This window comes from Larimichthys crocea, chromosome IV (genome assembly GCF_000972845.2).
Source record: "Larimichthys crocea isolate SSNF chromosome IV, L_crocea_2.0, whole genome shotgun sequence".
In the NCBI taxonomy this organism is placed as follows: domain Eukaryota; kingdom Metazoa; phylum Chordata; class Actinopteri; family Sciaenidae; genus Larimichthys; species Larimichthys crocea.
Genome location: NC_040014.1, coordinates 4,558,112 through 4,578,716, shown reverse-complemented (window position 1 = coordinate 4,578,716; position 20,605 = coordinate 4,558,112). Strand labels below are relative to the sequence as shown.

General features: G+C 38.1%; 1 protein-coding gene across 2 annotated transcripts in view; it reads right to left on the bottom strand.

Moving 5' to 3' along the window:
- npr2 (natriuretic peptide receptor 2) overlaps nucleotides 1-20,605 on the bottom strand; it is a 52,155-nt gene that overhangs the window by 27,202 nt on the left and 4,348 nt on the right. For both annotated transcript variants that reach the window (XM_010735837.3, XM_010735838.3), the window contains exons 2-7: nucleotides 14,784-14,965; nucleotides 12,075-12,188; nucleotides 11,500-11,635; nucleotides 10,548-10,642; nucleotides 6,336-6,471; nucleotides 3,734-3,818 (exon numbers count right to left, since the gene is read on the bottom strand). In XM_010735837.3, coding sequence (XP_010734139.2) covers nucleotides 3,734-3,818; nucleotides 6,336-6,471; nucleotides 10,548-10,642; nucleotides 11,500-11,635; nucleotides 12,075-12,188; nucleotides 14,784-14,965 — 748 coding nt within the window. The remainder of the gene's footprint in view (nucleotides 1-3,733; nucleotides 3,819-6,335; nucleotides 6,472-10,547; nucleotides 10,643-11,499; nucleotides 11,636-12,074; nucleotides 12,189-14,783; nucleotides 14,966-20,605) is intronic.

Sequence of the window (20,605 nt, the reverse complement as noted above, 5' to 3'; positions counted from 1 at the left end):
TAAAATGTTTTTCAAAAATAAGCTCCGTAACCACCTGTTTCTCATCGAGATCGACTTGTTTCAACAATATTGCACCAGTACGTTTTCCAGGAAATCTTTTTCTTGTTTGTGGAAATAAGACTTAAAGGCTGAATTTGAGGCTAAATTAGATTCAAATGTTGTTTTGTTTTTGTTTTTTTACCACAAAGAAACACAAAGAAACAGACAATTTAATACACAGGTTTCTTTTTTTTTTTTTTTTATTAAATTACATATTTACCAAATGATATTATTGTGGACAGGCATTTACAGACAGTTATATCACGTCCAAAACTATCCACCCAAGCACCCATTCCTCATAAATAAGATACACCAATAATTTCACAATATTGGGCCTCCTCATTGTATTGCAGACTCATAATCTTTTCCTTTTCTGCCCTGTGAACTAAATTTAAATCTAAAAAAAGTCCCATTACCCTACATTTAATTTATCTGAGTATAAAATCTTTTGTTATATATTAAAAGACAGACAAACACATAAGCAGCAGCAAATATATATATTTATATAATGGATAGAGATGATCATATATTTTCTATTTAATTTTTCCTATTAAAATAAAATAAAATAAATATTACTGTATCAGTCTCATAAATTGCAACCCCTTTATGTATATCAAGCGACCCTAAAGGTTGAGAAACTTGTTACGGGCTGAGTGATCTGAGAAGAACTACCGACAGTGACTAAACTCCAAAGTATTTAAGACATTTTAGTGGTGTTTTTGTAGGTCAAGTACTGAACATGGAAGCCTCTCAGCAGCTGGATGATCTTTAAGACGGCTGTAAACAGCTCTGCTGTCTGCCTCTCTGTCCATCAGCATAGCTCTACTGGTGTCTGCAAAAACAGGAAGCGATTTGTTAGTCTTTACTATCAAACAGAGCTGTCACACAAAGACGTCTAACTCCTAACCGCTGATGTGCTTTTTACTTGAACAGGAGGTTTAGATTCACAGCTTCATGGCCACGGGGCACATGAAGTTGACTCAGAATCCAATTAGAAAAACATCATGTTCAGTTCTGTGCAAAATGGTTTTCCATAAATAAAACTGTCATTTATGTAAATGATGAATCTAAATATAGTTGGAGTAGAACAGAGAGTGCAAAACTGTGGGTCAAGACCAAAAAGCATCCCTGTCGAGTTCCCATAACAGAAATTGAACTCCAAAGAAAGAAGAAGAACATATTTCACAAAACTTACTGGTCAAGAGTCCAGGAAAACTAGCTTGCTAGTTAAGGAAATCCATGCTGTGTTTGCTGAACAGTGGGCTGAAAAGAAAACAGAAAAGAAATGTAAATATTTTCAGAATTAAATAAACACTCTGCGTCTAATTATCTGGTGCTTATTTGATATACGAACATGATCAACTCAGATTCAGGTTCATTGGATTTACCTCGAGTGGATAGCTGCTCCTCCGTCTTTCTTCCACCATTCCTCTGATTAAAATCCATTCTGATTGGCTGGTGATTAACACTTGTTTGTGTTAATAGTCAGTATTAGAAAAGGGATCAGATTACCGGTGTACATTTCTAGTCGGAGCTGTGTCGAGACACATAAATCAGCTCCTCTTTACATAGAAATCATTGTTCATTAGTCGTGAACACACTTAACTGTTAATGCATACACACCTCTGAAGAAGTGATGAAAGAAGGAAAAATAGAAACATTCAGTTTTCTGTCATTACATGAAGATTTTACCCGTGACGTTCCCCAGAATTTAGCAATCCTCCCAGCAGCTTAATTACTAAGGGCATGCATGATTAAATTCTTGTGTAATTAAATGAGACTCAATCTAATGCTCCACTCTAATAACATCAACATGTAGACCGTGCCACTTGGGACACTCAAACAAGTTCATATGAATTTGTTTTTCACAGCTGAATGCTGAGCACAAAGTATGACCATTAGAAATGTGGCAGGCAATTACTTTATCATAGAGATACACTGCTGCACTAACACTTATTTAGACACCTAATTACATAGAGTCATTTCCATTTAGTTTCAACTCATCTAGATCACATATGTCTGCAGGATTTCTATTTAAGGTGCCGCCGACAGTATGTTGTAACATTTTGTTTAGTTCTTACCAGCTGACTTTTGGAGTGACTACACTGCAAAATAACTCTTATTACACAAAGTTTGACTTTTTTTTTTTTTTGCCTGTTGTTGAGTCATAAATGTTTTGTTTTTTCAAAATAAATGAAAAAATCTGACAGTAAGATTTTTGAACCTGTTTTGAATAGAACTCAATTTGTTTCCAGGACCATAGCGAGGGTTTTAAAAAATACTGAGGTCATAAGGGCAAATTCCTCCAATGCAACCCACCACTGGATGACAAAATGTTTGACTACACACCAAAACACACTTTGCATTATATTCATTCTTTTAACTGCTCAGTAAGGTTTTGTGTACATTTTATCCAATTACATGATGATCTAAATGCGGAAATATACCATATATATTGGTCATTATAAAATGTAAACATGATGAGGGCATGACTTTAGTGTTCATAGCTATGCTCAGGTGACATATATAGTTTACGTTTTAATCCCAAATCACAAATTTGCACCTTCTAGTTCCCTGACCAAAAAATGACAAAGGACAAGGGAAGACACCTTGGGTCCTTCTTGTATATCTAGAAAGGACGATCTATCAGGGAAGAACAGGATACGACTGCAGCACTACAGTAAAACCTGAATCCACACTTTGAAACAGTTAGTTTGCAAATATATTTTCCCACAGAGGCAAATTTTTTCAACTATTTAGAAAAACTACTGTATGACTTTTAGGACTCAGTTACAGGCAAAAAGGCTTTATATAATAGAGCTTCTTGCTGTGTAAAAGTTTGAAGTTTGGATTTAACAGTGTAAGAAGTACAGACTTTTTAAAAGTCGACCACATTTCAGGATTTTAGGTAACACTTTAATTGGATAGTCCACCTACAGATAGTTAATAGAGTATTTGTCACGTTTCAACAGCTTATTAGTTATAATATATATATATATATATATATATATATATATATATATATAGATATAGATATAGATATAGATATAGATATAGATATAGATATTACACCACTGTGGTAATGTTTGGTTAGTTTTTAGTTAGGATAGGTCATGAAATGTCAACAGATAATGTGTTAAACGTATACAGACAAAGCCAAACAGTTGAAATGTTAGAAATACTCTATAAACTCTCTGTAGGTTGACTATCCAAATAAAGTGCTGCTGGTTTTTAAGACTTATAACAACCTACAAACAAACATGCAATCCTTTGAGAGAAGCACAAAGATCAGCTTGACTGAGCAGCGTGTGAATTAGTGAAATAGGTGGCATTAGCTTTAATCCAGCGCAAAGAAAACAAACTTAATGAACACACTAATGATCATTACGTGAGAATAGTGGTAAGGCTTGTTTGAGGGCCAGTATATGAGCTCACTTGGCAGCTTAAACACACTTTACCGCAGCTTTTACACCATCACCTGCTGAGCTGTTGCCATGGCAACAATTGTGTAAATACCACACTGGCACCTATAGCAGCACGACCCATAAACTCTTTTTCAAACATGTCTCTCTCTCTCTCTTGCTCTCTCTCTTTCTTTCTTTGAGATAAATACAAATATTGGTCTGTGCAGTTCTTCTGTCTGTGCTAAAAGCAGCACAGACAGGAAGCTTCAGCTCGATGCTATCAAACTCACCTGTAAATGAGGAAACTGGAGATACCAAAAATGATGAGCGCTAAGCCGGATCCCACAGCCACAATACCGAGAACAGGGAGATGACCTGGAAACAGGAGAAGGAATCGACACTCAGTTGTCTCTCATATGTTCAACAGATGTCCACATTCATATCTTTGAAAAGAAAGGAGAAAAAAAAAAGAGTGCGGGGCTGTGAAAAGCACAGCTGTGACTTCCTGAAGTACGGCTACACTCCTTTACCAACCTGTCAGTCATGAACACCAGCAACAATTTCACACAATTACACAGCTCTGACTTTCCTGTTATATATTTAAATCTCTAATGACATTAATTATACCACCTGCTGTAAATAACAGGATACGCTAATAGTCAGGGAAACATCATTCATGACACACTAAAATTAAGATTTCTTACTTACGAGCAGATTTAAGGTGTTTTGTGTAGATGCATGAATCTATTATCTATTATTATTATCCATATCCATGTCTATTATTTACCCAGATGGCAATAATTAATAATAATACTAATGGCGGACACATAATGACTGGCACTTTTGTCAGTATCTCATCTTCTGTGTGGCCTGTAGTCATCTTGTTCTCAGTTAAACAGTTCAATAGCGACCATTAAAGGAACAGTTCCACGCTTTTAGGAACACACTAATTTGCTTTCATTCCAAGAATGAGATGAGAAGAGAAGAGAAGAGGGATATGAGCTGCAGTATTTACACAGCTGGAGTCAGGACGCGTCCAGCCTAGCTTAGCGAAAAGAATTGAGCGGAAACAGCCAGGCTGGCTCCATCCGAAGTGAAAGAGTGTACAGTCGTCCAGCAGCTCTATGAGGCCGTCACACCGCGGAGACTAATGTTAGCATGCTAACATGCTCACAGCGACAGTGCTAACAAGCTAATGTTTAGAAAGTATCATTTATATTTGCTGTGCTAGCATGCTTATATTTGCTAATTATTTTGTCATACAGCAAACTATTGGACAAATTTCATTTGGACCTATGCTGTTGTTAAATTAAAGTCAGACTCGAGTTATTCACCCTAAAGCAGTGGTTCTTAACCTGGGTTCAATCGAACCCTAGGGGTTCGGTGAGTCGGTCTCAGGGGTTCGGTGGAGCCTCCGCCCTGGAATTTTTTATACCATTTGTTACAACATATCTTTGTGAGCAATCGTTGTTTTCGAGGATGCTGGACATAAAAACTAAGAAAAGGAACAGACTTTGCTGTGAAAATGACATGAGACTGGCACTTGCCAAGGTGAAGCCACGCATATCTGAACTGGTCTCTCAAAGGCATCAGCAGAAGTCACACTGAGGTAAGTTGTTGTGAGTTCATGCACTGTGTTGGTTTTGTTATTTGAACAAGGTGATGTTAATGCACGGTTCATTTTGTGCACCAGTAAAAAAAATCATATTTTATTTTTTACTAAAGAAGGGTTCGGTGAATGAGCATATGAAACTGGTGGGGTTCGGTACCTCCAACAAGGTTAAGAACCACTGCCCTAAAGAGAACATGAATGTCCACATAAAATATCACTGATCCAAATGTGTTTCATTTCATTCTATCAGTGCACGATAGCACCAAACTTGACTCTGCTATGACTATGACTCTATAACTCTGCACACAGCTGTCCAGCTGTTCTTCAGGACTGGGTATAACCTAAACAGTGTTTTTGAACTTTATTAGTCTCATCATTCCTATACTTTCCCAAGTGACACAACCCACAAGCGTCAGCGTGTCAACACTTTTGCTTTGTTGTGACTTGTCAGTGAAAAAATGTCTGAATATTGAGACTACTACTTCAATTATTGGACTCTTAACTTATTGTGCATTGCTCTTCTGTTTTGAGGACTGGGAGTTGACATTCTGCTTTGTGTGTCCACACATGTTTTATCAAATTCCTCAGCACTGAGTGTCCTTGATGCTGAATGCAACACTGGAGAAGGCAATATCCAGGCTTTCAACTCTGCTAATTATTTGCGGATGGATTCAGATTTGGAACTGAGTAAGATTTATTGCTCCTCCACTCATTATCCCTCCTTCACACCAAAATACATTTATAATCGCAGTGGTTTTCCTCCTCGGTTTATCATCTGTGACATTTCCCTCTAAACTGTCACTCTGTTCATACAACAAAAACATTTTCAGCACTAATCTTCCACACTGCTTGTTATTCGAGCAAATGTACATTTGCTTTCACTTCACTGGGGGGAAAGATTTTGGATGGAACTGAAGAAAAACACATTTATCATCACAGCATCAGTGAAAATATTACAGGCCCTGTAGAGATGACAGGCATAATACAGTATAAACAAAGCATTAGTGCACTTTAATATCCATCTGATGAGAGATTCAATTTTAAGTCTGCCATTAAATGTGGGTTAATTTCATTTGATGTCAGTGCTGTCCATGAACATCCCTGTCATTATTCTTTTTCTTTTCATGCAATTTCCAGAAATCAACACATCCATTAGTCAACCTTATGTAGCTTTCTCTAGAAAAAAAAAAACTTGAGAAACAGGTATAATTGTCTGTAGGCAGGCAGATTTAACTCAGATTAAGTGTGTTGTTTTGATGGATGAGACAGAGTTATCATACCATCATTGCAGGAGGGATCATCTGTGGAAAACACACAGGGAGGGTTATCCAGCGGTGGGCCGCCAGTGGGCCAATGAATCTTCTCTGTTTGGGACCAAATGATCTCTTTGATGGTTCCATTGTAGTATGCAACAAGCTGTAAACACAGACGATAACGCTCATTTAAGAGGATGAAAACTTTTAGAATTTCTTGTGCAGCCATTGGCAAAGAGCAAATGTCACCTCCAAGCTAGCCTCCAAAGATCCTCACAGCAGGTGAATGACATTAATGATGGCTGCATTACATTCAGGTGAGGCGGTTTCAGAACTCTGGATTGGTTTCTCTCTCATGCGTGATACCCACCCACCAAACAATACCTGCAAAACTGACACTCCCATCGGCCTCTGTCTAACTTAACTGCTTAGTGCAATAGACCTTTTTCACAGAGGCCATTCTGACCTGAAATAGACGGGTAAACACAGGTGTTGGAAATTATAATAAGGTTCCGTTCCATTCAGGTCAAACAGAGTCAGGGTGCTGCTGTGGTGTATGTTGATTCAATGGAAAGCAACAGAACTTGAATTAGTATCATGCTGTGTCTATATAATCAATGTAAGCATGCTACCATGCTAAACTAACTAACTAATTATCATGTTGTATCTTGTTTGTTTATTCCATGGTGTTATGGGTAGTTATGTACTGAAACTATTTCTTAGCCAGACAACATGTCAATATAATGATTTGCAAATTCTGTGCCATACAGTTTCAAGCGGTTGCACGTACTTGTTGAGCAAAGATCATCAAGTCAAGCATCAAGCATCACTATCACGCCACTTACGTCTAACAAAGTTTGACCAACATCCTGAACAGCTTGTGAGAGTGAGCTTTATTTTGACGGTACACTCTCATGAGCAGCATCTGTTGTCCTGCTGTGAAACATGACTCCTGTGAGTCTAACTAGCTGGAGGAGTTTTTTTGCTTCCTACCCATGCTCCCAGCATGTTGTGTCCTCTACGCTAAAGCCTTGAAGGCCATCACCCCAACAGAGGGTCATCAAAACAATGCAGCATGTGATGGGTGAGGGGGCACATGTAGCGCAGTCTGAAATAGCTGCTGTATTTCAGTTCAGGGGCTGTGTTTACTGCACCACACTGGCACCTTCAAACACTTACTTCATATTTGGTTCACTCTTAAAATCTCTAATACCTTCAAGTTTGCAAGCAGAATTTTGCTTGTTTACAGTGCAGCGAAATTAATCTATTGAGAGTACATAAATTACATACATAAAGCAATGATATATGTTGAACACATACTTGGCCAAAAGTTTAATAAACTGCCTCATATGCTGTTACTTAAGTCAGCATTGCGGTCGGAATGGGTTAGAAAGAAGTGATTTAAGAGTTGAGTTGCATTGTCGGTAATGTAGGCACCAGGTTTTGACAAAAACACAACAATACTTATTTTCAAGTGGTTATACACTAAAACATATATATTAATGTTACACTCCATTCCCCTAAATGTTACACGCTGGACCTTTAAAATCTTTATAAACTTCCAAAAGTACACAGAAGTCTGTGGACAGAGGTACTTTTTAGTAGTACTTTTGGGCCTGAACTGTATCACCACATTTTTGTACGTCAACTCTCGTTCTCACAAAAATAAGATTTGTGAATTGAGTATATGGCAACATCATAATACTCTAGTACAAATGTATGAAAACACTGGAATTTGCGAAAAATTTACAAAAATGTGTATTTATTGTGGAACAACACCAAATCAGACTGAAGGATGTTGTTGTACAAATATGAATTGAACAGCAAAGTAAGATACTGTTTTGAACATAAGCATGCAGCATGATTAACTTTTTACCATAATTGTTGACATGTGCAAGCAGCACATTAAAAAAGAAAAAAAAGGAGGCAAAAAAAGAGAGAGAGCATTGACTACAGAAAAAAAAAAACATAAAGATGTCAAACATTACATAAAATGTGTGTAATCAGCCATCAATCAGTGTTTATGGGAGCCATTTTGATGGACAGATATTTATTATATATAAAGTTGTTCATCAGATTCATTCCAGATCCTGAAAGCTGAAACTGAACTGTGATGTTCTCAACCAGGCCTCTGGCTGCTCGGGTCAATCAGTCATATGAATCGACCAATTAAAAGCCAAGAATAAATAAGACTAGAAAGTCACGCTGACAGCCTCTGAGGACCGCTATGAAATTCTAACTGAAGTCAAATCTAGCCCCTAACCCACTTCTTCTCCCCTCAGAGGAAAAAAAAGCACACACACACACACTGGAGCAGTTCACAGCAGTGTTTGCAGAGCGCAACATACACAAATATTTTCATCGGACTGTGAAGGAAATTTGAGGTTTTATGCATCTTATCATTAGAGGAGTCAGGACCCCAGAATATCTCACAGATAGTAATATGCATTTGATTTCACTGCATCAACGGCCAGACACAGGCAAAGGCTGAGGTTTGAAACTGCACATATTAAACATCAGAGTGATTAGACACACATGAAGTGAATTAGTCCTGCATTGTTTTCAGTCAATATTATTTTGTGTCACCAGTTGATCATGACTCATACATAAGTTGTACAGTTTATATCAAACAAAGACTGCTTTGTAGGGTTTTTATGTTGTAATGAATGTATTAGTACTTATTTAACACTGTGGTAATTCTGAAAAACCACAGACATGACCACACACAAATGAAAAGCTTTTCAAAGGTTTTTTTTTTTTTTTATCAATAATGCTCATCACTTAACCTCACATGGAAATACTGTAGCTCAAACAGAAAAACAACAGGCTTTACTTATCAGTCCTGTTCATGCCCGACATCAGTCATGAGGCATCAATGAGCAAATCCACCAACAAAGATTTACATTAGGCTTAATCTGTTAAGACCTTGTTTATAATATAGAGATGAGAATTGATATGATTGTATTGATATTAAGGCAATTATGGATTCTGCTAAGTCCAGTCCGACTTGCTTACTAATCCCTGATCGATTTTCTGTGAGGAAAGAAGTAGGTCTACACAGTTTTCAGTGTCAAAGCAACAGTTTCATTATCTCTGAGTCTGAACACAGGGTAGGATCAGAGAAGAAACTGTCATCATGTCAAATAAATATAATGAGATTTATTTGTACAGCGTTCGTTTTTATTTAGGCTTTCTTCTTCTGTCAAAGGAAGCGTCTGCTAAGCCTATACCTGTGTGGCGATAAGATATTTATCATCGGTAATGGACGTGAGTAGAACAATGTTTTAGCCTGGTGTGTTTCTCAGGGACTGTCAAGTTATTTTTCCACCAAAACAAAACCCAAAGTCTATTGAAACTTTTAGACTATTATTATTATTATTATTATTATTATTATTATTATTATAATAAGACTATTTAGGTTATGTTCTCGTACTTATTGATTGTGATTATGTAGATATGCAGAGCTCTTCATTTGTTAAATGGAAAAAGGTTATTTTGAGGGCATCTTTAATACTGTGCGCTTCATGGTTGCCACCTAACTTACTAAAGGTCATATCCTTAAAGGTTTCTGAAAGAACAGTATCAAAAATCTGGTGTTGGTTGTGAAACTCATCAGTATTAGTACTGAAAACAATAAATGGTGTGAAAAGAGATCCCTCCTCATTTGCTTATCAGTCCAGTCCATGCACAATATAAATGTCTCGATGCCAAATCTGTTCAGAAAGTGCATCAACTCGGTGTGCTTCTGGATGCATTGTTCCGTTATCTATTATGACAGTACAATACAGAGAAAACACATAAAACTCACACTTACATACTTTTGTATTAAAATCCTATATTTTTCCTGCACATTGTCCAAAATTATTGGTTACACCCAGCCAACCTCTCCGCTCTTCAGTTCCAAAACTAAGCAATAACAACAACATCTTTTCATATTCTCATATTACTCAGAGTCTACAGCTGATGGAGGAGGCAAATAATTACTACGACCAGTAAAAGCTTATTTATTTTGCAGCCTTTGACTCACTGACTTCTGTTCTTCTCAAATTAATTCCCTCCCGACATTAAATCCTGTGCCAAACCTACTGTTTTGTGCAAAAACATTTCGTACCACAGCAGAAAATCCCCATATCTTTAGAATTACACAGGCGCTTTAAAAGGAAGAGCCCACCACAAAATGTCAGTTCATGTCATCTACACATAAAAACTCTTCACAAAGTGAATCGAAGCATGACTTACCCCGTACTCTCCTGTCTCCTGATTGGTCATCGCCCACAGGTTCACATCTATATCCCTGGCATTTTTGTGGTCTGTGGTAACAAGTCCTGTCACTCCTAAAGACAGATGAATATCCACATTAAGGGTCTGTTAATTAAGCCTGTGTAACTACATACATGGTACAAACTCAGAAACATATGCATTAAATAGTGCTTTCTTCTCCTTTTTAACTACTGGTCAAAAATATTTGGGATGTAACCTTTAAGTACAAAAAAATACTTTTGCTAAGCCACTAATGGATATTTGAAAAAGCTTTCTCTTCTGTAAAACCAGGTAACATTAACCAAAAAATCCACAATAATGAAGTGAAAGTTTCCATTATTATTTTCAACATGGGGCCTGTTTTCTTTGTTTTATTCCCATCATGCTGAGCAAAACAACCCTCATCAACCCTTTCAAGCTGAAGCAACAAAATCCCATTGTTCTGCTTCTTCCAATGCGATGTGAGAGCAGATGTGGCAGCCAGCAAAGTAAACAAGGAAGTGTGTGAGCACCCACATCAAGCATGAAATGGACTATTAACTGGAGTGTTGTGTGATAACTGTTCAATGATGCTGTAATTATTGTGTTGAAAGGGTATATTTTAATCGCGTTTTGGGGTCAATGGTGCTTTCCACCAGAACAGCCAGCTGCGCCGGTCACTTGGCCTCTCCGCATGTTTATTGGAGAGCACAGTTCCCTGTTATCTGAGAGGCAGTCGTGGCTTCACGGAGAAATTACTGACAACATTTTAAGTAGAGGTGGAGCCCCCTTACACAAGTTCACATTTTTCATGATCTTCAATGTGTAGCTGCAGCTTAGGAGACAGTGTGGTATTCACATTAAAACCGAGTAAACATGTAACGGATTAGCATTTTTTTATGTATAAAGATGTTTTTAAAAGGTTAAAATATGCTGTTGACATTTTGCTCACCCCAGAATCGACGGTTCTGCGTCCTCATCGTGATGTTAATGCCGTCGTTCTGGGCTCCACCTTCTGCCAGTGTCTCCTCCAGGGCCCTTGCGTACAGCACGAAACCGTCATAGAAGCTGCCGGCGATGTAGTCCATCTGCAAGAAGAGACATAATTTTTTGAAACAACCACAAACAACATGGATTCATCAATACCCAGATTTATGACTAACGCCCACAATGATATAATTTACATAGAATAAGAACATTAACATGAAATGTTTATCCTTCAGCAAACATATAAGAGCATGCTTCTATGACGTGAAATGATTTTGGCCAAATACAATCAACTTTGAAAAATAAAAATCTACAGACACACAAAGTCTTTTGTGAAACTCCCATACTTAATAGCTGAGATGAAAGCAGTAATAAAAGAAAAGGTATTAATTGCTAACATCACTGTCAACATCATTCATCATTAACTGCTTGCAATTACACAGCACAGTGGGGATTTTTCTGCACAGAACATCTTATAAAAGATTAAAGAGGTCGTGATGCTGCTGAGATCGTAGAAGCTTTTCATAGGCTATAACTTACCAGTGATGGTTCCAAATGCACACCGAAATCCCTCTGAGCCTTGGCATGGAGTTTCCTCTGGAAGTCTTTGTACTCTGGATTATCAGGAGGCCGGTACGTTATGACGAAGACAGACTGGAGGAGACAGAGAGGGAAAACAATAAAACATCCAATGTGTCTGTCTTTGTTAGATTGTACAAAACACCTAATCCCAAATCCAGGATAAGTGAAAGCCGTTTTTGTTGGGTTCACGTTGGACTGTGATATGTCTGTGTTGCGGGAATTGCTGAGGAACCCACGGTGGTAATGAGAAATTCCATATATGCTATCTGAGTAACTGTCAACATACTGTGTGCCTGTTTCGTCTTGGTTTTTGTAGTCAGTAATGCTTCAATAAGACTTAAAAATTTCCGTCTTTGTGGCCAATTTGAATTAGTAAATCCGAGTCTGAGTTCAGTAACATCCTTTTGTTGTTTGTGGTTGAGGGTAACTGTCGTACACTCTAATGGTCAATGCATTTGAAACCTGCTAATGGTCAAACAAGGATAGCAGTCATTCCTGCGCTGTTAGTGTTTAATGACCCCAATTCACTTTGACATACTGACAATTTGACATATCATCTGATATCAGAAATGGTCAGAAATTGTATGTAAATGACAAAACCTGTGCTCTGTAAGAACCTTTGTACAAACTTTAGTGGAAGTTACGATAGCATCTAAATATATGTTAGCAATGCAAGTTTTCTATTGCTGTTATAACTGTCTAAAAAAGAGAGTCACTATAAAATGAAATCTAAAATATAGCATGATAAATATATATAAATAACATATAAATATTTGTATTAAACGACTCCGCTGCATCCCTTTTTCAAATGTCTGTGAATAAAGAAAGGTTCATGATGGTCGGGTAGCTCCTTTGAGTCCTTACATTTTAAACAAAAAAAATACAAACTTTGCCTAATACTGCACGTAATGTAGTTACATTTTGAAAAACAGTGGAAATTATAATCACTGAACTTTTCATTATGCTATAGTGATCTCCAAATAAACTAAAACGTCGACAACATGGAGCAAGACTGAGATTAAAGGATGGACTGATTAAATTAAACCTCCCTCCATTACGAGATTTAATTATGTGTCTTATGACATGATGAAAAACATACCAGTTATCTTAAAATGACATGATGAGAGAGAGAGAGATTGGCAACCACAGATTTGGAAAATGTTGGTTACAAATTGTTGTAACGCCACATGAGCGCTGACAGAGAAGTTTAACCTTTGATCAATGTTTTTTATAGAGAAATAAAATCTTTCAGTCCAAATATTTGCCTCAGGTGACCTGTGATTCTGTTGATAGACCTGCTGCTGTCACACATTTCTATGAAGCCCTCTAGCTTTGCTTTTAACTGGAAGAGCGATAGATTGTTTTCCATGTAAAAACAGTTATTGGAACCTCACCACAAACTTCCCCGAGCAATTATTGCTCTGAAGAAAGCATATTGCCATAATGAGCCCTGTTATGGCTTGCAGACAAATTAACGCCCTGCGTAATCAGCAAAATGGGAGCCAAATTTTTGTTCTCCAGCCAAGGTCAGGATTAGTTCATATTCAGATGTAGAGATCACTGTGTTTAATGCTAAAGCTGTTTATTACCAATTCCTGGCTTCAACACAGCAAAAAAAAAAAAAAAAACACTTCAATTAGTCACGAAATCTTGTCTCCAATCTTATAATTGCTGTCTTGTTGAAATCAATCCAACCTTTGAAAACGAGCATAAGTATAATGCCACAAACTACAATATCTTGACTGTGTGTGTACGATGATTAACGTTTGAAGAACGTTTTTCAATTAATGTGACAAAAACACTTTTCACCTTTAAGTGCTGCAAATGCAAATTTATTTCTTAATTATTTCAAATGTATTGTGTTTTTGCATGACAGAAAAATTTACATATTCAGTGTAATATTTTGCTAGATTTACATTCGGAAAGCAGTTCTCCCTCAAAACTTAGTGTACACTAAGTTAAAAAGAATTACGAGAAGCCAGTGTGACATTCAGGGAGATAAATTAGATGAGCGGCACATCTGTACCCACTCTCTTAAGTCTCGGTGCACTAATTTGTAGGGCTAAATGGCTTCCTGTGAAAGCACATCCCCTCATTTATTAATGTCATGCAAGAATTTGACTCCTTCAAGTGTTCGGAGGGCTCCTTCGGGAGACTCAGTTTGCCCACCCTTTGCCAAAAAATATTAAGATCATTAGTTAGAGTGCACATAGGCCTCTTTATACATGTCTGTCATTAGCATAAAAACTTCCACTGATTCTGATTTATTTTAAGAAACGTCATGGAACAAGCGATGTTTTAATCATAAACAGTTGATTGTGAAAGCATTTGAAACAACTGTCAGTAGATTTAAGGACTTTTTTCTGTGCAACTCAGTAAGTGGAGGCTGATAAAGATTATAGGATTTAGAGAGAAAATGAAACAGCAAATTAAATATCAGTTGTCAGAGACACCCATTCTTGTGCCAGATGGTGGTTTTGGTCCTTCCTGCCTCCAATTACAAAGCGGCTGAAACAGTGACAGTCCACATTCAGTAAATCCACAAAGAATCTGAGCACTATCTGAACATATCAAGATCCAAACAGATGCGTGGCTGTTGTTGCATACTGGATATGTGTGCCTACGTGTACGTACATGTGTACGTACAGTGTTCTCTGCTGGTCGTACCTTAAAGACCTTGATGGGATCAGCCCAGTCTGAGTCTGAGTTCTGCCATGGTTTGCGATCCACCAAGCTCTCGGCATACACGTCCAGATAGAAAATGGCGTAGTTTTCTGGGTCCTGGATCTCGCTTTGAAACAGTTTCATGATGCTCAGGAAAGTCTCCAGGGGCCCGCAGACGTACACAACTGCAGACAGAATAAGAATTAAAAAAACAAGATGTTTATTTTAGCACTCACTTGGTTCTATGGAATATTGGTTTCTTTAAACACTGTCAACAGTCTCTGGATTTAAATGTGACTTTTTGTCTTCTCATTATTACTTGATAATCACTGAAACAAGTTGATTTGTGTTGTAAACAGGCTGAAATGATCAGAGAACACTGAGTTTTTTCATTTATTTTAAGTAAACAAGACTTTTGGGTGAAAGTGTTGGTGGATACGTTTCACTTGCTCTCCATGCGAAGTCAAAAGCCACATTTACACCACAGGACTCCACACACTGTTCTGAATTGTTGTCTACATCAGATTTTTTTTTTTTCTTTGACCAACTGTTTATTTCTAGTTTAAACAGTGAGCCACACTTAATTATTTACACTCATACGGGAATAAATACCAGATGTAAGGCCGTGCATACATGCTGAGCCAGATCACCATCTGTGACAGGCACAAACAAGACAGACACAATAACTGGGGCTGGGGAGCAGGAGGTGGGCTAAGAGCTTGGAAACCCACTGGTCTGACGTTGGTGGGTGGACTGGAGCAGTGGGAGGAGCCTGCAGCTGGAGGACAAGGTTTTAACTAGCCCTCTTTAATAGTAAATGCACTCCTTAATTTTGTTGTTGCTCCTCCAAATCCCCAAATTCCCTTTCAGCCTGCTCTGTGTTGATGTTTTCAACCTCAGCTGTAACCTGTGTTGAGTTTTAATATATGCACTATGAGCTGGTAGAAACTTTGGATACAACAAAATCAACTTTAATCAACTTTAATTTTTGTTAATATATTGTCATTTCTATATTACATGCATGGTGCTGTAACACATTCAAACTTACACGTGTTCTGTGGCTTGATTTGCTTCCTACAGTATGTGTTTCAGTTTAAGTGCTTGTCGCAGCTCACTACCATTCTAGCTGACAATACTATGTCTAATAAAAGTAGGACTATGAGACATTTTCCACCATTTTCTGTAGTTACATACATTTAAATCAACACATTAACATGAGTTGTGGTTAATACACTTTGGTAGCCGGAACATATTTCAACTTGTGAAATGTCTGCAATGCAATCTTCTGCAGGATAGCTACAGTATCAGAGGCAACAAAGAAGTCAAAATGGAGACTGAAATCATTCAAAGATGTGGGTGAATATTGGTTCAGAGGACATTTGGAAACAAGTAAAAGAAGGAAAGAGATTCAATTGAGACTGTCTTCATGATAAAAGAAAGACCAGACCTTTCAGGAAAGGTTCAAGTTATACTTTCCATTGGGTGCAAAAAGACACATTTAAGTGGGTAACAAAGTTCATGCAGGGAGGATGAATAGGTCAACGACCAAGTTGTTATTGTTGTATGGCACCAAAAGTAAACCGTACACTACATTTTTTAATCAAAGTTAGGAATGTTTTAAACATGTTAAATGTTTTAAACTAAGCGAGCAGGTAGACTCGCCAGCACTTCATTGTTTGTCGATGCAGGAATCAAACCCGAGGCCGCTGCTAACGGCTTTGACAGTGTCTGTACCCACCAGCTTTACACTGCCACCTACACTCTCCTGATGTTGAGTCATGAATAAAAAACGTAGCATTATTTCCATTCGCGGCGCATGTCAGACTGGCTGCTGCCAGCTGCAAGGCAGTCCTCCCAGTTAGCAGACATTTCCTCATGTGTTAGACCAGAGTCGGCTGCTTAGACCCCAACTCTCATCTCCTCCAACATGGTTCACCATGCCAAGTCGTCCTGCTGTCTCCTGGACCGCCCCCAAAATAAATGTGCTGCACAGCCGGGGGAAAATGTCCTCCTGTGTTGTAGAAGTAGTACAGTACATGGACCTGCCGAAGCTTTTGCTTTACACAAAAGCACATTAAATTGTTTGGTTGTTCCACTTCACAGACTCCAGGATGGTAATCAGCCCTGTTCCCGCTCTGATCTCTACACTGCAGAAAATGTCTTTCTTGTATCATTCAGCCTGTTATTAAGTCTTAAATTCATATCTTCATGAGGCAAATTTGTTTGAAGAATTTCACATAATCAGGTCTTGTTTTCACCTCAGCTGTTGTCTGACTTAGCAAGATATCTCAAAGCCGTGTTGACAGGTTTTTAGAGCTGAGCCAAAGAACAAGTGATTTGTTTTCTGATGTGAATCCAGGAATTTTTCAGCATTGCGAGATAGCGTAGTCGCTATTTTCTCATGAACTATTGCACTTTTGAAAATTGCCGTAGACTCTACCTCCCATGATTTTCTGTTGCTATATCTGTTTTTTGATGCTGACCCAGATCTGAATGCGAAATTAAACTAACAACGTGATAACGCACGTATTGATGAAGGACCTGAGTTCTCTTCCTGCTTTCTCCTTCATAACAATGCAATCCATGCCATGTTTCAAGATAATGACACTCAAGGTAAACCAAGGACCAAAGAAAACAGAGAAAATGTGATCTCACCGCAGAAGGGAGCTGAATAACAGACCATGTGAATTGTAAAGATGTTTTTCTAGCATTTATCTTTAGAGTGTATCTTTAGAAAAACACTGCACTGTGAATGATCTTGCAGCATAAAGAGACTACAACTTGCAGGTTCTGATTCTTTTTTTTACAGTAGTCATTCTGTGCATTTATATTCTGTAATTATCTCTGCTGTACTATAATATTCCCACACCAGATTCGTTGGTGTACAAGACAGTTTTTATTGTAATTTTATCTTGCTGATATCAGCCTCACTGTTTACCGTTTTACTGTTTACCTGTCTCAGAGCTGTATGAAGTTTATGCTGTTTCCTTCAGCATTCAAAAGCCATGGTGGCTTTTATTGTGAAGCACTCAAAGGAATCACAAATCACAGCATCACAGAAATTAGTGCTGACTGCTCGTTTTCATTGTTACTGGAGGAGTTTGCATTGCCTCCATACACATGGGATTCACAGAAAAGATGACGTGACGTCCAAAAGTTTAGAAACACCCCTCGACACAACACAATTCAACAGCACAAACTACATCTACTACAAGTTGATTCAACACCTCTGTGAAAAATGTCAAATGCCTTTATAACAAAGCTTCTGTGCAGGTAGAAAAGTCATATTCCTGCACATTTGTAACATTTGCTTTCATAATTTAAGCAATTTAGACTTAATTACGCTGTATTTGGTTTGGTCTGAAAACTGGAACATTTCACTCTTGATGGCTTCATAGATAATCACAAGCAAATATACAACACAACAGAAAGCAAGCAAAGTGTTATTGTTGCCTTCTTGATTGGATTATGCAGGATTTTGTCTTATAGCTGGATCTTTCTCAGAGAACATTATCCTCCAGCTCTTAGTTTTTTCACGCTCTTATCTGTCTGGGGGGCTTTTACCACCCTGTTGTACATGATTTATAGCTTTGCCTCCATAGCATAAACTTAAAACTAAATCTGTGAAAGCGATGTGTACTTCATTTAATACTCTGCATCTTGGGAGTGTTTTTACAGAAAACTGGATTTCTGTAATTCCACAGAGGCACTACCTGAACCTCATTGTGAAGAGACACTCTTTTTATCACCTCAGTGGAGTTACAGACCGCTGGCATATGCACTTGAAAACGAAAAAAAGAAAACGCGACACAGCCTGATGTATTCTTCCACTCACACAGCTGAAATTTTCCCTCTTGTGTGCCATTAATGGACTGAAAAGCATCAAGGCTAAGTGTCACTGGGCAATGTGATGGGTTCTGGAATATATTAACAGTGTTCAGAGTACTTTCATTTCCCACTGCGCCAAACCTGGAAGAGGGACTCTACACCTGTACTCAATAGGTCAGAGAGCCATACAGTTTTAGTTTTATCTGTCCTGCGTTTTAGATTTCAGATTTCAGTCATATCCACCTTAATATAATGCAGCTGAATGGAAATTCACTTGTGATGCCCACAGCACAAAAATTACAGCAACGTGTTTCCCAGAAACAATGTCCTTGATGTTTTAATAAGGACTATTTCTTTAGTAAAAAGTCGTTTTAATGACAGATGTTGACAGTGAGTGGCAGATAGAGGTAAAAAAAATTTTTGTAGAACTGACCCTTTATGTAAAAACACTCCATTCCGAGGAAGAGCATCCATGTGGAATTAACAAATTCTTGGCAGTACAATGCACTCAGTGTGTGAAGGATTGTTTCTGTCAGAGTGTTATGAAAATCCCCCCAAACTGGAGACAATAATGATCAGCTGAAACGTTACATGCTACATTACGGGATGGAAAATTTGTCTAAAACTGCATGAAATATTCACATTTTGATGCTTTTGAATTGTGTTTTTGTCTGGCAATGGCTGTATTGTATGCGTTTTCCCATGGCTGGATTAACTGGTTAGGGTATATTGAAAGAGTTGGTTGGTTTAAAATACATAGTTACTGAATTTGTAACTCAGAATTTCCTCTCTCTGAATCCCCAGACTGAGTTTTGCTTGCTGAGCCAAAGGGGTGGGGTGCCAAAAGAAAAATTAGTTTTGTTTAAAAACAGACTAATTTCAGTAAGATTCCCATGTGATTTGACTTGATTCATTTGTGTTTCGCATAAGTGATCAGTAGCAAGTGCTGTATCTGTTTCACTGATGTCAGCGGTGTCGACACAGAGGCTGTGGCAGCAGCTGCTGGAAGCAGTTCACTTTTTCCCCTGATTGAAGAAATATGCTGATTTCAGAGATATTTCTGTAAGTGGACTTAACTGTGTCAATTTCATTCATGATTGTTTCCATTATTGTACCAGCAGCCTACAAAGCTCTGATTGGCATGATTGTTTGTAGCACCTCCGGAAGGGGTGGCTCCATTCATAGTAATGTAATTTTTTATGGATGGATTGCCATGAAATTTCATGGCCCCAGAGGATGAACCCCTGACTTTAAATCCAATGCCAGCATGAGGTTGGCAGTCACTAATGTGTTCAATATCTTGGACATTTTTGCTGTGCTTTTTTAGTGTTATGTAGCAAATATTAGCATGTTAACACCATAACCTGGTTCAAACTTGGTCGAGATTATGCCAGCATGTCAGCGTTGTCACTGTAAGCATGTTGGCACACTGATGCTTGTATTTACCTCAAAGCAACGCTGCGTCTTAATTGCAGCCTCATGGAGATGCTAACATGGCTGTTGACGTGAAGGCCATATTCAGACCAAATCAGACATTGCAGCAATTAGCTGCAGGGTTGTGTGGCAATGTGTTGGGGTGCGGTTTTGGTCTGTTTGTCTGTGCCACTGTGAAGCAAACAGAAAAAAACGTTTTATTTGTCTGATTCACTGCCTTTCTCGCCACCACTGCTCCCTCTCTCCATGCACTGCCTGTATCTCTATACTATAGCCATTTTTTTCTCTCAAATAAGCAGATGTGATACCAGAGATGGCATAGCAAGGTACACAAAATAAACCAAGCAACAGGAACAATAGCGCCCAGTTTCAGTGATATTTCATGCTGATTGTGGAAAAGTTTGGTTGAGTGGCAGATTTGACACTACACTAATTTGTCCAGTGCAAGTCATTGCTTTTTCTTTCACCATCCCGTGTATGCCCCCTTGCCATAGCCTAATTCAGATGAATGGCGAGACTGGCGTTTTTGCCATTTAGTCTGAATCAGACCTTGACATTGTTCA